The sequence below is a fragment of the Corvus kubaryi genome, unplaced genomic scaffold, assembly GCF_017639235.1.
Source record: "Corvus kubaryi isolate FWS band 111438036 unplaced genomic scaffold, C.kubaryi_AGA036_p1.0 37341, whole genome shotgun sequence".
NCBI lineage: Eukaryota > Metazoa > Chordata > Aves > Passeriformes > Corvidae > Corvus > Corvus kubaryi.
The window spans coordinates 6,478,480-6,497,272 of NW_024581112.1; the positions used below are offsets into that span (position 1 = coordinate 6,478,480).

The 18,793-nt window shown below is 43.4% G+C and overlaps 1 protein-coding gene across 1 annotated transcript; it reads right to left on the minus strand.

Annotated features, from left to right (window-relative positions):
* Nucleotides 1-449: 449 nt before the first annotated feature.
* On the minus strand, nt 450-14,990 carry LOC121666315 (beta-1,4-galactosyltransferase 3-like). The gene is made up of 6 exons (XM_042031766.1): nt 14,423-14,990; nt 7,340-7,575; nt 5,558-5,748; nt 4,828-4,950; nt 2,022-2,126; nt 450-1,098 (listed from the first exon to the last, which is right to left on the minus strand). Exons 1-6 carry the CDS (start codon nt 14,658-14,660, stop codon nt 957-959), a joined length of 1,035 nt encoding a protein of 344 aa, XP_041887700.1. The 5' UTR covers nt 14,661-14,990; the 3' UTR covers nt 450-956.
* Nucleotides 14,991-18,793: the final 3,803 nt, after the last annotated feature.

The window sequence follows — 18,793 nt, forward strand, 5'->3', positions numbered from 1 at the left end:
GATGCAGCTTTTCAGTGATGAAGGAATTTTTGTATCTTTAAGTAACAAGCCAAAATATCCTGTGTCACACGCTCAAAATAACTGGACCTGGCAGGCAGTGCCACAGACTGAGTTGGCAGAGAAAGAAATTTTACAGCAAGGGTAAGGGTGTGGGCAGACTGTGTCAATCTCACAGTCAGGTAAGTACAAATGCATTCCTGCCAGGGTCACAGCTCCACTGTTGACATGTTTGACTTCGTTTTTGCTCTAGTATTTAATTTCTCAGAAGTATTTTGTATTGAAGACAGCTCAGCTTTGAATGATACTTAATGTTGGAGCCACAGCTGTAGTAGTAGATTAATTTTGCTGCTCTGAGCAGAAGGTTAGACTGCATTACTTGCAGCTACAATAAAATAATTTAAACAGTCGTGGTTCAGGTCAGGAAAAAAAAAACAATCAGGGATTTAAACTCTGGTTTCAGGGCAACTTTCTCTTTTATTACACTCTTATTTAATATTTTATAAAACTCTTAAGCCAAACACATAACTCAATTTATTTTACTCAAATTCACAGGAGATATTTATAGAACTGTAACTGGCTTCAACACTTTCTCAAAATACAACACGTCAGAGGCCACTCTGACAGAATGGCTTGCATCCCAATTAACACTTAGTACAAAGCAGGACAGAGCTATCCAGCTACCGAACAAAGGTTCCAGAAAGCTTGGATCAGCTTCCTGTCACAGACACATGGCTCAGGAGTCAGTTTTACAGTGACTTGGACAGTTTTTACAGTAAGCCACAGGCTGTTTAGTAGCTGTCATACCCTATTCCTGGAGCCTCTTCTAAATCTGGAACAGTTTGAAGAAAAGTGAAAGGCGCAAAAGGGTTAATCTCAGGTGGGGCAGACACCACAGGAAAATGGGAGGTATTGGCTGAATGCCCATGTGGCACCCAACCTCTGCTTTGTTTTCAGTCTCAAGAAAATGGGGGAACATATCCAATATCCACAGTGATCTTAGTATAAAGAGGATGCTTAGTCCTTGAAAGGAGCCTGAACTGTAATGTATTCATTCCATCAGCTTTCCATGTCTTTCTGGTGTTGTGTCGGGAAGGAGGCCTGAGGGAGGAAGAATACCTGTGGTTAGATGGAAGAAAGAAGGTAACATTTGCAGCTGAAGCTGCAGAAGAAAGAGTCTTCCTGAAGGCAGAAAAGCCCTGAGACAATTCTTCCCATGATACAGACTGAACAGATTAGAGTAAGTTCACACCGTGTTCCAAACAAGGAGGACAATTCAGACTGGACCCTGATGAGAGAGGGAGACCAGTGGGGTGGCAGCTACAGTCTCCAAAAGCTAAGGAGCTGTCAGCAGCTCAGAGAGATCTGGGAGTGCAACGCAGAAGTTTGCAGCCACGGTGTACAGAGGCTGCTGTAGGTAGGTTTTTGACAGGGTTGTTATGGAAACCTGGGTTTTGAGATGATAAAGAGAAATCTGCACTGTCGGTATAAGAAGCCTCCGCCACACTTGACCCAACACCCTCCTCCAGCTCTTCTATATAAAACAGTCTTTGATAAAGTCTCTCATAGCACCTTTCTCGTGTCTTCAAACTAGAATATTGCTTTTCACTATTTTAATGGCACATTAACTCCACAGACCGAAGAGCAAGCTTTTATTATTGGGAACTTGTAACACAGTGCCTCTTTAAAACTGCAATCTCCCTATTTACAAGACAGGCAGTATTTTTTTTTCTTTAAGTTTTACTTCCTGAATAATTTCGTATTTAAATCTGATGTTTTAGCTTCCTAGCTGGCATGTGTCCTTCACAATAGGAAGAAAAGGTAGGAAAGAGGAGAAACCCTTCAAACATGAAGACAGGAGCTGAATGGTTCAGTTGAAACTGACTGGGGGCTGCTTTTAAATAGCCTCCCTAAAGCAGAAAAAGCAGCAGTGACATGAGCCATACTTAGCCTGTTCTGGGGAAGACAACACAAACAGCCACCCTGCCAGAAGGCACAGAGCAGCCCCCAGCCCCACCAGGTACCTCCTCCAAGGCTCTTGTCTCTCTGTCTCTTCATTGTAGTCCATCACTCGGTAGCGTCCAAGGTGGGGTGAAGTCCGGACTATCTTCATTCCTGCTAAGTGAATCCTTTAAAACAACATACAAATGTGTTTGCTTAGGCATCAAGATGCCACTTCCAGGCTCAGAGTCAGAGATGATTTTCAGTGTTAATGCAATAAAAACAAAGTGCAGAAGCAGCATAGGGCCACATGATCTTCTCTAGCGGGCTCTAGGCCAGGCTTGGGCTAGAAAGCTCTCAGCTGCAGTGCACTTTGACAGGGCACAAGGGGATTAGAGCAAGCAGGGAATGAACTTCAACATACAGAGCATTCAAGAGCAATTCCCCTGAATCTGACAAATGAGCATTATTCCACTTCCTCCTAAGAGCAGAGCTTTTGCTGCCTAAAGGTCCATCACCTAAACATAAAAAAACCCCCCCAAAACTAAAAAAATCTCAAACTTGCAGTTTCTGAAAGGAAGTCAGTCCTGAGTTTCCAAACCCAGATTAAGCCTCTCTGTTCTTTGAGAAGTGCCATTCATTCAGATGGCCTGATTAGACTGGTTCATAAAAGATTAGGGATAAATACAGGCACCAGACAAACATATGTAAGCTCAGCTGCAGGATCATTAGATAAGAAAAGAGGAACTGAAGGCTCAGAATTCCAGAACAGAGCTTCTAAAACCAGCATTTTGGGTGACTTTCAAGCAACCCCCAACCCATTGCTGATAGCATCTATGTTACTTTGCCAGTAAAAAGTGCCTTTAATAGTGCTAGGGCTACCAAACCTCTGTTATCACAGGACAGCCCTTAGGCAGAGAAAATTCCTGTGAATGTAAGAATGAATGTTTGCTCAACTGAGATTATCTAACTGGCATGTTGGCAGCATTTGACTGTGTTCCATCGGGATCTGATACAGCAGGAATGTTATGAAGCTGAAAGGCTACGGAACTGAAAATATTTGTCAGGCTAGAGCCATCAGATGATTATAACACTTCACTGACAGTGTTACAGTACTATTATTTCAGATGGAGTTTTAGCCAAAGTTTCTTGTTTTCTGAACATAAGCTTATGGCACATTCAATCATGAAGAGACAAAAAAGCAAGAACACTAAACTAGCTTTGCTGTTACAGGTTTTTGCATTGCAAAATAAGACTAAAACTGTAGCCTGGAACAGTTAATACATTCATTTACTGTTAAGAAGAGGCCAACAGTCTTTCCTGTAGGTGAAAATGTTAACACATGAGTGGCTCCAATTAGAGTAGTGTTTTCTTCTAATAGAAGGTAGAACCTGGTATTTGCTATGACTTGTATTATAGAGTGCTGCAGTCTGCCAACTATAAGTTGCAGCTGGCAGGTTTTTTTATTAACTCTGCTTTTAATAGGGAGGATCCTAGAAAAAAAATCATCTTTGCACAGAACTTTTTGAAACTGGACATTGAAATGTCAAAAAAAGAGATTCATTAATTTTTTTGCTACATGGTAAGAAGTGCTTGAGCACCTCCTAAAACCCAGACCCCAGCCGGTCATTGAAGAACACAGCCAGTTCATTCCTAACTTCTGCAGGTTGAGACTTCAGAATGTGAATAAATCATTAACAGGCACTGCCCATGGCCTCCATGTATCTCTGGGCCAAAACATTGCTAATCATTAGTGTAAGTTTTCTCTGAAAATATCTGCTCTAATTCCCTTCCAGAAAAGGCTATTTTGGGAGCTATATAATTCACTTGCCTTCCAGGATTCTCTTCAAAGAAGCGCACTCCTATGCACAACTGGCATGAGTCTATACCCCTGGTACCAAAAACCAAATTAGATGCCTAAGCTATATGAAGAACAGCTGAATAGACCCAGTATTGTAGTGCTTGATGTAAAGATCTATTTTCCTGGCATTCTCTTCCTTTCATAAATGCTGACTCTCTAAACAACCATACAACCTTTTAGTTGGCTTTCTCTGAAAGGCAAAGGAGGAATTCTATGTTAGAAGATCTGGCTTTCAATTCCCAGATGAATACTGCTTTGAAAAAAAACTTGTGTAACTTGCCACATTATGCAAGACAAAAATAACAAAGGCTTCCATGGTCAGTTTAGTTTTATAAACTCCCCATGAGCCTGCCTCAGTGCTGGATCATAAAGGTGCACAGTGCAATTCCAAAGCTGAATAGAGAAGCTGCAGCCACGATTCTGTACTTGAAGAATTCGCATTAGGCAGAGCACCTGGAACTAAACTCGTCTATAGAATGCTGCTGCCATGGCAACCAAAGTACAAGAAAAACCATCAACTCTTGCTGTCACTGACTCACACTGGTACACAGGCTTCTCCATCACCCAGCACTGCAGACAAAAGATAGAATTCCTTGTGTTCCTTAATGCCAAGTATCAGTGATTAGGTAACACTTGGAGCAACCTAAATGCACTCAACTTAAATTCCCAACTGTCTGAGAATTAGTTAAGTACCTTCTTATTCCTCATGCTTGCAGATGCCTTCCCTCCCTTGGGGAGGCACTTATCAACTACAAGTGGTTATAACCCCTTGCACTGAAGGCACAAGGATGTGAAGTAACATTCCGCTCTCCAGAAATGAGAAAGCATTGTTTTCCCAGCACACAGTGGTTGGATTCATAGGTTCTGAGCATCTCCTGACATTAAGCATTCCCAGTACCAACAGCATTGGGGATTATAATGATAGTGCAAGCACACGAAGGAACAGTGTCTTGGTTCCTTTCCGAGGGTGCTGCTATGCTTCACTTGCCAGCTTAAATCCATTTCAAGCCTGTCTTGTGCACTGGTACCTTGTAGCAATGTCATCATTTTCACCACTGTCGCCCCAGTATGTGTTGGGAAACCCATTCATCTTCATGTAATGTTCTGGAGTCAGAGCAGACACGCCCCCAAAAAAGGACTTGTATGGCAGACTAAAAGAGAAAACAAACAAGTAAACAAACACCACCCCCCCAAAAAACCCCAACCAACAAAACCCAAAGCATCACTATTGAAGGCTAATACCTGTCCTCCACAACTAACAGTGTGATCCAAGTCACACATACATTAATTGCATATTTGCAGACACTGTCATGACAATGCCAAACCCAGAACAGTAACCCCAGTCTAAGTCCCATGATGTTCCAAGTCCCCTCATTGATTCCCACCACCTTCCCCCAAAGTAAGCTGGTTTCAAAATTCATTTCTTGGATCAGTTTGAAGTACCTGTATCCTACAACATCATGTTCCACGTGACCCAATACTCCAACCTGATACTTTTTTTCCTGAAGGAAAGTCAAAGAGAAACCTGCCAGTCATTTGCCAAGCTGAGCTAACTGTGGAACAGGGAACTACAAGCAAGGAAACATTCAAGATTGCATGCTTGGGTCAAGAATATCCTTTTCTAGGGAAGTCACTACTGCACAACTAATACACAGAAAACCTCATAAAGGTTGTGTCTTTCACTGTTCCCACCCATACTTCCTAACAGAAAGTGAATCAATTGGAATATATCCACAGGAAGCAAATGGAGGCACTTACGTGTACTGAAATTTATCCATGGCACTGGCCATGTGCTTGGGATAGTATTCATCACAAATGTAGAGGTTATAATCATTCTCAGGGACCAGGTCAACATCATGCAGGACAAGGCAGTCCCACTCTTCATCCTTCATGGCTTCCCGGACACCAACATTAAGCAGCTTTGCTCGGTTAAATGAACCAGTCCCTACCTGGAAAAGAAAACCTACATTTCTTCATCAAAACAACAAAGATAATAACTCAGTTAAAATCTGTTTTAGTCAAAAAGCCTTATTCAATTGAATGATTTATTACTGGCTGCAAATTCCATGCTCCCAGCTTTGAAAATGTCACACATCCTCTTCATCACACACTCAAAATTGTCAGCTTTGCTGTGTCAGGGGCTGTGCACTGTTGGCACTTGAAGAAGGCTGACTTTCAAGACACCCATAAGCCAATCCTCAGGTGTAATCTGCACAGCAACACTTTTGCCCTGACTGCTGTTTATTAAGGCTTACAAATGAGAAAAACAGATCTTGGTCAAACAAAAAAGCGTCTTTGGCCTCCCAATCAACTGTTGGTTTTAACTGATGAATCCAAAACTTGCTCCCTTGCCACTGATCTTTTGCAACACCACCCCACTTCAGGTACAAAAGGCTGTTTCACCTGCACGGACTGCGCCACAGCAGGGTCAAGCCACATGTTTGTACTTGATACAGACTAAAAATATCCAACTTCACTTCAGCATTTAGTCTCCACGCTGACAAGCTACAGACAAACCACACGAATCTCTCAAAAAGAGGAAAATAAAAGTTACCACTGTCTTGGGTTACAAAAGGAAAGTGCTAATGTGGGGTGTAACCAAACTCTGTATTCTACTTTCCTCTACATCATTTTCTCACAAACTGTTAACGATGGGTCGTTCGCAGTAGCTGCCCAGTGCACACGCCACCCCTCAGGCTACGAGCTGGGTATTAAATGAGATAGGAAAAAAGAGGCAACCCTGCGAGGCACGAGAGCGTTTCTTTTTCTTCAGCTGCGGTAACTCCCTCCGGTGAAGCAGCAGTCCCATTCATCCTGAAGGGGTTGTCTCTGCTAAGTGGCCATCATGAACTCAATGGCACCAGCAGAACAGACAGCAGCATCGACCATCAAGACTGAAAAATATTCTATCACTCATAGGACTGCACCACTTCACTGTGAAACTCCCCGCCCTGGGGGAGGTACCACCAGAACCTGACCGCATATAATCTCGATTTGGGGACTTGGGACACCACCACCACCACTTAAGGGACCCAGATGAGGACCAGACCTTCCACAGGATCACTGTTTTCGACACTGCACCCATCACTTAATCAGACTGTGACCACCACCGTGACCAACGAGGGACAGGCTGTACTCTGTCAGCTTAAGCCAGTGTTTCTGTTTTTTGGCATTTATTGTAATCTTCCTATTAAATTGTCATTCTGACCTGAAATCTTTCTCAAGGTGGTTGTGTGGGGGTTAATTTCTCCTGTTGGTTTACTTTCAAACCAGCACAAACACTTAGTGACAAGTTCATACCCCCAGGAAAAAAAAACCACAACAGCACCAATTAATAGCAGAACGATGATCTTGACAAGTGGTATGGTATTTCAATCATTAACAGCCATGGAGATGGGACAGCACATATCTGACCTCCTCTCAGCCCATGCATAAAACAGTATTTCCACATCAGAAGAGTCACATTTTTTGTTCAGAGCCTAACCCTTAAGTGGTGTAGCTGAGCTTCCCAGCAGGCACATGTGACTTAGATTGATTTACCTGCTGAATCAGGTAGATAGTGTAGCTGAGCTGCTGGCGCTGCAGGAAAGGATGGATATAGTAGAGAAGATGGCGCAGGTACTTCTCCTGGTTCCTGTAGGCCACAAGGATGGCGGATTTGTAGCGTGGAAAGCAGTGAGGTGGCCTGTAGTGGCCACCAGGCTGAACAAAAGGATTTCTCTTCATGATCACCCTTTCACTAGGAAGCACCCTGAAGGTGATGGTTAATGGACCAACTGTAAGGAGACACAGAAAACGGAACATCAGTGATGTTCCTCCACCTTTATTCAGACCTCCCAGATTAGCTACCCACGTTCAGTCCTTCAAACAGCAGCCCCGCCAGAGAACAGCTAACAGTGCCCACACAGATGTGCCTCAGTGACAAATTTCACCGCTGCCTGCTGGCCACCTCCCCCGGCTCCGCACCGAGTGGTGCCAGGCTCAGCACCAGCAGGACATGCTACCTGCCAGGCATCCCGAGTCCTGGCACAGCCAGCAAGTCTCACTGGGCTGCTGCACAGCTGCTTTTCCCTGGGATTGGCTGCCTACTATAGTCTTGTGTTGCTTAGATGAGATCCTTGAATAAATGTATTCACTGAAAGAAATAGCGTTGAAAATTATTCAAGATGAACAGACACATCTGCTTTTGCTACCCATTTGGAAAATTTCTCTTAGCCTCTTTCAGAAGAGATTCAAGGACAAAGATGTACAAGTGGGTACTCAGCAGGTCAGGGGAGAAACAGTTTAAAGCCTGGATGAATACAAATGCTTTAGGAAATGTCAGCTTTACCTTTAAAAGCATTTCAAGTTCAATTTGATGTTATAATCACATGCCACAATGGCTGTATTTGCTATATTATTTCATTTTATACACTGCGACAAGCAGGCAGTACTTCAAAATGCTGGGAGAAGCAGATGACAGAACTGAGAAAGAAGAAAGATGCATTTTCAGGAACAGGCACAGGGTAGCAAAAGAAATGATATATGGTTGTTCATCTACTCAGCACTTCATTTTTAAATACAAAATATACTGGATATGTTCAAGAATTTTTACCTAATTAAAATAAATCTGCATTTTCACATGAATTCTTCCATTCTTCAGATGGAAAAATACTGACAAGTCACGAGTGAAAAAGAGTCAGTATTAACTGTCAGTTACCATTTTAACACAAATTTCATTGCTACAATATGAATAAACAAATTCTACAATTATTTAAATGCCTGTCCTCCTGGGTAGTGAGAAAAGCTTCCAGAAGTAGCAGAAGACTTGTATTTATACACAAATCAGTGTGTCTTAATGGTTTCCTACAACTCGGAACTTTTAAGAAAATAAAGCACAGATGCAGAACAAGATTAACATCCACTGCTTAAATGAACTAGGGAAAAACTTTCACCTAAATCATAATTAGAAGCTGACAATTTCAAATGACAGTTCTATTCAAAAATTCTTTGCAGGCCATGCTGCCAAAGGCAGAATGTTCTTTTGCATCAGAAGTCTTTAGGGCAAGTTTGTTGTTGTTTTTTTATATAGCTATAAACAAGACTTTCCTTTCTTTCCAAGCTGATAATTAATGCTATGGCTGTCCTAAATCAGGTTTTCAGTATCTTGTCAGACTCCCTCTTAAACCACTGAAATAAATTATTCTCTCAAAACCTTCTGACAATGAAGCCTGAGAGAGAGCAAATATTTAGGCCTGGTGTTTAGAAGCTTTTATTTGAGCAGGAAAAGGTACAGCTGTGTTCTAAGACTAAATGAGCAGGTGAGTCCAGAATATGCTTCTTCCAGCCCATCCTATATTCAAGGCTCTGCTACAGTTCTAACAAAAACAAACAAAAAAATTGAGCCTGCCCGCACCCATATCCTGTTTAACTGACACAGAAGGAAGCAACATCTCTCCCCTGGTTTTAGAGGTTTGGTTTTTTTGGGGGGTTTGGTTGGTTGGCTTTGGGTTGGTTGGGGGTTTTTTAGAGCAGTAACAGGGCTTAAGGACTAAATTTTCCATAAAATTCAAAGTGTCCATTCAGAACTGGGGAACATTTTTCTACCATGAGGAAGTTGTTACACCTCACATTTCTAATGGGCAAACCTATACTTCGTAAGTGTCTCCTTCTCTTCCCCAAGGAACACACAAATGGCATTTCCTGAAGGTCAGTCTGAAGAGCCACTGATACCATTTCTCATGCTGTCAAAAATGTCTGGTCTGAATCCCACTGCATGGGTTTTGTTGGTTTCTGTTTGTTCGTTTTTAAAAAGAAAGCCTGACTTTTGCTTGTCAGCAAGATTTTGCAAGAGCTGACTCTTAAATTCATGTTTCAGCCCTTCTCCAACTATTTAAAATACAGAAGAATTTGATTTTCACTGCATTACCTGCAGCAGGAAAGCAGAGTACATTGCCATGTATTTGTACCTGAAACAGAAGGGTAGTTCTTCAGAGAATCATTCTGTGGGCTGTGAATCTAGGTCACACTTACAGTGAAGATTTCATGGTGTTATTTCCTACTTCCATGCACACAGTTTCTTTTCCCACCTTTTAGACCCCCACGTTTCAGTTGCTGTTTAGATTTAGGGACTCACTGATTATCAGATCTTTCAACTAAAGCACTATTAACCACTGATTTGATGACAACTGGAGCTTGCTAAAGAAGTATTATATTCAGAGATTTCAACTATAGATCATTGCTCTAAGGAAAAAATAAGAAAGGGAATTAATCCCTTTTATTCTCCCACAAAGGCAGGGTTTTGTTTTCTATAAAACACGTGGGACTCTGTATTGCAGAGCAGGATTCTGCAGCAATAATCCTTAAATTCCAGAAAAAATAAGATTTTCCTTTGAACGTAAGAATATGAGTAAGATAATGTGAATAGCTTCACTCCTGTTCTCTCCTTCCATAACCAAGCATACCATTCAGGAGTGTAACATTTGCATTTTCCAGGTTTTTCAAGATATCATGTTCTCCCATGCTGCTTGGCTCCATACCTCAAACAAATCAGCTCAGAAACTCAATCTAGAATATGCCAAGGGAAGAAAAAAAACCCCAAATCAGTGTGACTTATATCCCCAAAACCTCTGGCTGCCCTATACTCCTTGGCTACAAGCTACGTTCTGCCTCTCATGTCTCCCTGCTGTCCAGCTAACAAAAGGCTAATGCAATCTAATCCAATTAAATCCCAAATGTGAACAGAGCAGTTGAAAGCTGGAGACCAAAGAGGGATAAATAAAACTGCCAAAGTGCAGCTTTGGGAAAGGAAGAAAAACCCATCTTAGCCATACCAGGAAGCACAGGATCCCTGTTGAGGCAGGGTACAGGATCAACATCCTGAAGTGTCCAAGCAATTTTTCCATGGCCTGGTTCCTAAGATGTTTCTGTGCTGTACCATCACACAGAGGGTGTTTAATGAATATGAAACTTTAGTGTGTAGAGTTAGGCCTCACAATTCCCTGTCTGTGTTGTCAGCTGGTGCCAGTGACAGCACACTCCCTGTTTGCTTTACTTTCCAGGCAGCATACTTGCCTGTCAGGTGATCTTTTGACTTTGACCATATCTATCCCACCTTATGAAAGTAACTCCAGGACTTCTGAACTCCTTTCTATACATTTAGAGTTTGCAGCTATAATTACAGAGTCCAATCAGAATAATCAGAACCTACACAAGATGAGCAAACAGGAACAGTAGCATGGGTGAATGCTGCACTCAGATAGTGCAGCACCACACACTACATTAACAGAGTCATAGTTGTATAATTCTATCACTGCTTGGGAAAAAAAAATTAAAAATCAGACCAACAGCTTTCACTTATGCGTCAGTTTCTAATGATAGAATACAAGGCTGCTGCAATGGCACCTGAAAATAAATCTCAGCATTAGCACTGTCACCTTTTTATTTCTCCTTAAATCCAAGAGAAGAAACACTGGCAGCATTAAAAAATGTAGCAGGAGCTACTTAATACAACAGATGGTCCTGCTCATGAACAGGTTATGACAGATGGGAGTGAAAGGCAGTAACTGCTAGAAGAAGGGCTTGGAAAAAAGCCTTCCATAGCACGAGTGAATTATAAACAGCAGAGTTACAGACAGAACTTTCAACTATTAAAGTCCTCGCGGGCCAAACCAATTTGTTCAGCACATACCATGCAGGAAGGAAGGTACTCCTTTAAACCAAAACAGAAATAATAAAAAAAGCCAAGTCTTCTAGCATCGAAAAGAGCATTCCTTGTGAGAGGAAAAGATGAACTGAAACAAGACATCCTGCATGCAATGTGAGAAAATCAGATTTCTAATTTAAAAGCTACTTTGTTCTGTTTAAAGAAGTACAACCCTGGCATATAAACACTTTGCTTTTCCTAAAAAGAAAGGAGGAAGAAACCAGTTACTTGTGTAGAAACTTTAACCTTTGAGGGAACTCAAGTAATTTATTCACAATATTAGTGAAGACACTGAACACCTGCAATGCTTTTCAAGTTGGTCACAAAACGTTCACTGGACACCACTAGGAGTTAAAAAAGTACCACTAGTCAGCAGGAGTCTAGTTCCTCTAAGGCAGAGATTTAGCAATTACACTTTAATTCTTACTCCACAGCCCTGGAAGAATCAAGTTGCTGCAGATTCAGGAGACAGGAAATAGACAGATGAGCTGCAAGCTGATTTACATTCAAACAGTTATCAAAATGATCTACTACATATATAAATGGAAAAAGTGCTGCACTTCATAAAAGCCCTGATGCAGAAACCATTTAAGCCATTTGGCCTCCTTCCAGTTACTTTAACACGCTTTAGAGTGGGCACAGTGACTTATTATGAGCTCTGAACTGGAGGCTGAGTCCTCAAGAATTGATTTCAAATCTCATTTAATAGAGTTGATGAAATTAATATTAAAAGGCATTGCTCTCTCCAGTATAATGCTTCCAAGAAACAACCGTCTCATGAGAGACGATGGCAACAACTATTCAAGGCATTTATAAAGTATTTATATCTCAATTCATGTGTGCCCATCACATACAAAACAAAGGACAACTCCCTCACAAAATAGCACATTTCTCAGTTAAAAAAAAAAGCAAAACATCCAGAAGAGGTTGGCATGCAGTGATACAAGAAGTAGTAATTTACTTCCTACACTGAAAGGGAAATATCACAGTGTAAAAGCTAAGTTGTAGCAGTGTCATGCGTTCTTTTAAGTTTTGTGCCTACTTTGCTTTCTCCTAATTCTTATCTCATAGAAGGTAAACAAGTAAGTAATGAGTATTTTGAACCAAACCACTACAAGCGGACACCTAATTTTCCTTAAGCTGAATCTGTATCAGTGCTCCAAATTAACTTGTGCTTCACCTCAACAAGGGTTCATATGCTCAACTCAGTATTTTCATACAGCAAAGCTTCCACAAATACTTTGCCTCATGGTTGGATTTTTTTTCTCCCAGCCAACTTACTGTTTGTTTCTGTCTATGACTAACATTCCATTTTAGCTCCGAAGTACCGCCTGCAGGACAATCCCCTGTTCTCAGCACTCCCGGTGACAGGGAGAAGAAGAGTGCTTAAAAATATTTCACAGCTCTAAGAGCACAGATTAGTGTAATTTTACTCTGCATCTGCCTCCTCCATATACGTCACTACTTTTGCTTATCTGATGGTTTGCAGGCAAGCTGCAGCATTGTTTGGTTCTTTTTTTTGACACTAAAGCTGTCTCATTTGACTCTTTAGGACAGAGGATTTTCATCAGTAGTGGAGACAAATAAGGTGCAGTCACGTTTCTGCTGTGCTTTTTCAAATAAAACAACTCAGCCTGAAACAAGGAATTGTAGCTTCCCAGAACTGATGGGCTACAGTGCACTGAGGCCGTGACACCTTGCACCTGTGCAAAAAGGCTCTGTGCTATCAGGACTTCAGGATTTAGTAGAGCCATTTCTGAGGGAAATACTGAAACATACACCCAGAGTTATCCTACAGTTTCATCACACATACTGCGTGTATGTAATTCAATTGCAAGCAACAGGGGAAGAAGGAAACACCTCAAAAGAACAAGCATCGTTACAAAGACTGCAGTCTAAGCAGGCTGATCCACAGGGTCCCAGCAGAGTTCTCTAACCTAAGTAAGCAACTTGACACAAGAGCACTGGCTTCCCACAGAACTTCCACGTGAACCAAGGTCAACCACTTGCTCTGAACGGGCTCCATGTGTTCCCAGAACAGCAGAGCCACTGCTGAACAGCGGTCCAAGGCTAGGTGTATACAACACTTAGACATGCAGAAACCTATGCAGTATGGAAAAACCTGACAAGAGCAACTTGCTACAGAGCATTCTAAGAAGGTGATGGCCCCAAACCAGCTGAAAGTGCATGCTGACGGCACTTAATCCATTCATGGCTGGCTGAGTCGAAGGGATTCACTATTGCCTGAGCTTCACCACCAACACACTTGCTTTATAGGTTTGACTTTGTACTGACTTAAAATTTCTCAACTGTTTTAGTAGCGCAACAGCTGGATGAATGCTGCTTCTAAGATGAGCTCTGGTTTGGTCCTACTGTAAATATAAATTAACCTGTGACCAGATTTTCAGTCAAATCGAGTAGTTTCTAAGTCTAAAGGATGTGTAACAATCATAGGCCAAAGGATTACAATGAAGAGCAAGGTGCCAAGATACATCCTCATATAAATGATAATTCAAGTCAACTTAATCAATTTATATTGAACTACAGGCTTGATATAAGGCTCAGAGGTCATTGTTATGCAGTTACTGAATTGTTGGGACATTTTACACAGGACTGCCAAGAAAAAAAAAGTATTACTAACTTGATATTATCACCATGCACTGTTTTCACTCTTGCTCTACAATCTTGACATCTATGTAACCAAACTCTTAATACTGGAAATTTTTAGGGCAGCAAAATACTTTTCCTCACATAACCAATAAAAACAAGTTAGTTAACACGAGAAAATTTTATCAGTGCAAGTACATCAGCACACCTGTTTCAAAGTGGAAAAGTTTGAAGAAGATACAACTTACATTTATGACCCGTTCAGGGTTATGACACACTAAAGAGGTTCTTTCACACCACGTTTCCATAGTGTTTGAATGGTTCATACCTACCCAGGACTGGGGACTGCGCTGAGCAGTACGGCATCGTGTCCTCACTGGGAGCCCGCGTAAACAAGCTGAGATTTGTGTACACATCATGGGGCTTCGAGTAATCCGCCCCCTGAGGCGACTCTAAAAACCCGCGAAACACATTCGAAGGTCCACCTTGGTAGAGGATCAGGATAAATATTGCTTGGAAGACAAACACAAACAGCAGAAAACAATGATTTTCCACACGGGAGAGGATCATAGTGTTTAGCCCATGCTCCGGGATCAGGGCGGTGAGGAGCTGAACTGCCTTCCACGGGCTGCCGTTCCACGTTCTGGGCTACATCGCTGTGCAGACCTTCTCCTTCTCTCCTTCTCCTCCAACTTTCTGAGGCGGCAGCGTGCTCCCCTCGCTGGGCTTCATCAGGACGCCGAGAGCCAGACCTCCCCTTCCCGGTGCGAGCTGTGCCGAGCGGGCTGGAGGAGGAAACGAGATGTGCGAGGCCACCCCGCTCAGCGCCCCAGGGCAGCGGCACGGGCTCGCTGTGGCACAGGCGCAGCACCCACCCACCCCCGCCCGCCTTCCGGCGAGACTACAGCTCCCAGAATGCAGAGCGGGGCAGGGCGGGCCCCGGCCGGGCTGTGCTGCCGCGCAGCATGCTGGGAGGTGTAGTCCTCGCCCCCTCTTTCGGCGGCAACCTCTGTGGGCGAGGAGGTGGAGGGATAGGGGCGGCTGCTGGGCTGCACCCCGTGTCGTATCCTCGGTCAACACCCGGCTGCTGTCCCCACTTTAAACTGGTTATTAAACTGGTCAGGGAGAGATGAACGGAAATTTAGACATTGGAATGCGCTGCTCAGGGAGGTGGTGGAGTCTCCATCCCTGGAGGTGTGTGAGGAAGGACTGGACGTGGCACTCAGTGCCATGGTCTAGTTGCCATTGTGGTGTTCGGTCATAAGTTGGACTCGATAATCTCAGAGGTCTCTTCCAACCTGATTGATTCTGTGATTCTTTGGAATGGATGCACCTCAGCCAGTGCCTAAAGGGACCACAGGAGCATGGCCACTGTGAGAGCCCTCCTGCCATGGCCATGCTGCCCCTAAAAATTTCAGCTTTTATGCCCCTCTCTTCTCTGGCTGATTTTGTAAAGAGATGGGGCTTAGATTGTGCTGTCAGTCGTCTGCCTGTTCTCATGTGCCTGCTTTTGCTTAAATGCAGCAGAGGAAAAGACATTTTACGGATATTAAATTGCTACATGACCTCAAAGCAGAGTTGTCGTCGGCTGTGTTTGCATTGGGGAGTTAAAAGGAAATCTGTACCTGTGAGAGGGAACAGGTTCCCTGAGCCCAGCATCCCGCTCGCTCCAAGGCATAGCTGCTGGCTGGGCGGGCAGCCCGTGTGTGCCGGCCCAGACCAGGCACAGCACTGAGCACCAGGACAGGCTGCCCAGACAGACTGCGAGTCTCTTTGCCTGGAGATACTCAGAAGGTGTCTGAACAGAGTCCTGAGCAATGTGCTCTAGGGGACGCTGCTTGAGCGGGAGGGTTGGACCAGATGATCACCAGTGGCCCCTTCTAGTCTTACCTGTTCTGTGATTTGTGAGGCTTGTGCTGCTGTTTGCCTTCCAAATGGTGTGGCATGGGAAGAAGATGGGGGGACAGAGTGATATCACTTCTGTGAGAAGTTGGGAATACTCTTGCTTCAGAGTTGGACTGAGATGTATGGGACACATCTATGGGAAACTTGATCTCAGTCATTCTCCTGCACAGAACAACCCATTATTCAATTTAAGCGGATTGGTTAAGGCCTGGATGCAAATTGTCATCATTTCACATTTGATTTTAACTTAATTGGGTTTTTAAATAAAAAATGTAGAGAACATTTCTTTTCCCTGGGCAAAGTCTTGCTTTACTGAAACCCACCCAATGCTGCTGCTGCAAAGGTTGTTTTTTTTATACACCACAATGAGTCTCTACTGTTGACATTCTCCTTGTGCCATTCCCTCTACAATCATGGCAAACCCACCCTGCCTGTCTTCCCCTCCATAAAACAAAGCAACACTCAGTGTTCTGCTGATAGCTCCAGCAAGTACAATGCCAAGGACAGGAAAGAATTAATCTCTGCATCAGCTATGAAACAAAGAAGGGAACCAAGATTTTCATGGTATGATCTGGGGTTGCAGACAGCAATTGTTTTAGGGCCAGTAGTGCTTTATGTTTTGCTTGCAATCCTTCCTTGGATCACAGTAGGAAATCTCAATGTAGGAACAATTTGGACAAAGCATGTCTGCCTCCATCTGTCTTGGAGAAGTTTGAAGCTGGACCCACTAGAGCTGTCCCACATCAGTGGCTCTGCTAACTTCCTTGCAGTCAGGGCTTAGTTGTAAAAATTGCTACCCTGTGCCAGTTCTTGGGCAGAAGAAGCAGGTCAGATGGAAAGGCAACAGCCTACCCCAATGTGTATTTTCACCTGTGTGTATATTTGTTCTCCTGACTGAAAAACTAAATACGGCTAGGCAGATCAGCTGTCTGCAGAGGAGCCAGCCAGCATGTGTTTCTGTGCAGGCTCAGAGAGCTGAATCTCCAGAAATGTCTCCCTCAGGAGCCTTCCAAACCAACTGCAGTTCCTCTCCTTCCCCTTCAACCATCAGCACTGAAATGAGTGGATTATAAACCCACCTTGAGCCTTCTCCTCAACACAAAGCAAGCAAGTTGGGACCAGAGGGCAAAGTAGGGGTCAGAACTTCATGGTGCCAGCAGGTCTGAGCCTTTTCAAGGTCACAGTGCTCCTGTTTTAAACAGAGCTGTGGAAACTAGGGTGTGTTTTGAATTAAAAATGAATTGGATTGCTTAAATGCAAAAAAAATAATGTAACTGTCTCCACTGAAGCGTGGAAGGGAGGTGGCGGGCATTTTAGCAACCTCTGTGCAGAGATTTATTGAGGGCAGTGATGGAGGAAAACAATGTGAGACTGGATCTGTAAGAAACAGACACGGGGCTGGCTTCACAGTCAAAGGTCTGCCTTTCTCATTTTCACACAACTCCCTGGGAAATTAAATTGAATGCATACAGAAAAAAACCAAACCAAACCAAACACCATCTTCAACAGAGCTTGAAATTAAGTTTGTGCAAGAGCCTCTGGATTGTCCCAAGGGAGGGGGCTTTCCCTCCCTCCCTCCAAGTGCGGTTTCACCTCCAGTCGGGCCTGAACATAATGAGAGACTGAGAGAAGTGCCTTATCCTGCTTAGTAAGATTCATTCTTGCTTGCTCTTTTTCTCTCCCTTTCTCCTCCATGCCCTGTCTCCTGGGGGCTGCACTAGATCCCTGCTGAAAGTACAGCAAAGTGACTTTGGGAAGCTTTGCCTTGAAAATGCAGGGCCCAAGGAGGGGAGGAGCAGCTGCTGGAACACAATGATACCAGGCTGGGTGCTCATACAGTGCTGGTCAATGTGCCTTTTCCACTGCCCTCCCAGTCCCCAGGGTTTCCATTAAGGGAAGAGGAAGGTAGCATTAGTCCTTCTGCAGGTGGAATCTCTCAGCCAAGCAGAGCTGTTCCTCATTTTTGGGGGGTGAGGTGGTTTTAAACCACAACACTGTGTTTTCTGGTGAGGTGGATGTTTCAGGTACTTTGGCCACAGCAGTTCTTTCTCAGCCTTTTGCAGGATCTTGGCTTGTAAACTGCACATTGTTCTTCTAGCAACACCTTTGTGAATGTGATTTTTTTATTACACAGGTATCAATTTGGCTTGTGTTCTAGTATGCTAAATTTTTAGCAAGGCTTCCTCAGAAGAGTCTTAAAACTGCTTCCATGTTTTTGGGAGGTGAGTGCCCTGTTGTTAAAAAACCGAGATAGCTGATGTCGTGTACCTTGGACCAGTGACAGAGTAAATTAGTGAAAGCATTAGAAACAAGAACTGGATATCCAAGCTTCTCCCAGGCTTGTGGAATAGCCAGAAGTGGGCTCCTGTCAAATAGACATTTCACTAAGACAGCTTGTGGCACCCTTCCCTTTGGGATGGAGAAATGACTGCCAAAAAAATATGTTTTGGCCATCACTCACTCACTTCTGAGGCATGGTCAGCACCTCTGCAGAGCAATCTCAGTAGGGATGGGCACCGTGCCCAAAATGGCTGCTAGAGATGCCATGAGACTACGGAGTTTAGGCTACAGTCTTCTGTCTCCTATTTCCTTTATCTCCATAATGCATGCACTGGTCTCAGGGACCTGAAGTGTTTTTGCTTGACTTTCTCTTGTAACATTTAGGTCAGATGAAGAGTGAAATGAATAGCCTTGAAATGAGAACGACCAAAATAGATACTTTTCCCATTATAGGTTCTGCTGTGTTTTCCTGGAAAAGAAGTAAGCACTTAGGCTGCAGACAAGACAATGCAATATCA

What these genes read in the sequence shown, in the direction of transcription:
- LOC121666315 (XM_042031766.1), bottom strand. Translation starts at nt 14,660, where the DNA reads ATGATCCTCTCCCGTGTGGAAAATCATTGTTTTCTGCTGTTTGTGTTT. An exon ending in AGCGCAGTCCCCAGTCCTGG is followed by an intron (nt 7,576 to 14,422) that starts GTAGGTATGAAC and finishes GTCTCCTTACAG; the next exon opens with TTGGTCCATTAACCATCACC. An exon ending in CTATCTACCTGATTCAGCAG is followed by an intron (nt 5,749 to 7,339) that starts GTAAATCAATCT and finishes TTTCTTTTCCAG; the next exon opens with GTAGGGACTGGTTCATTTAA.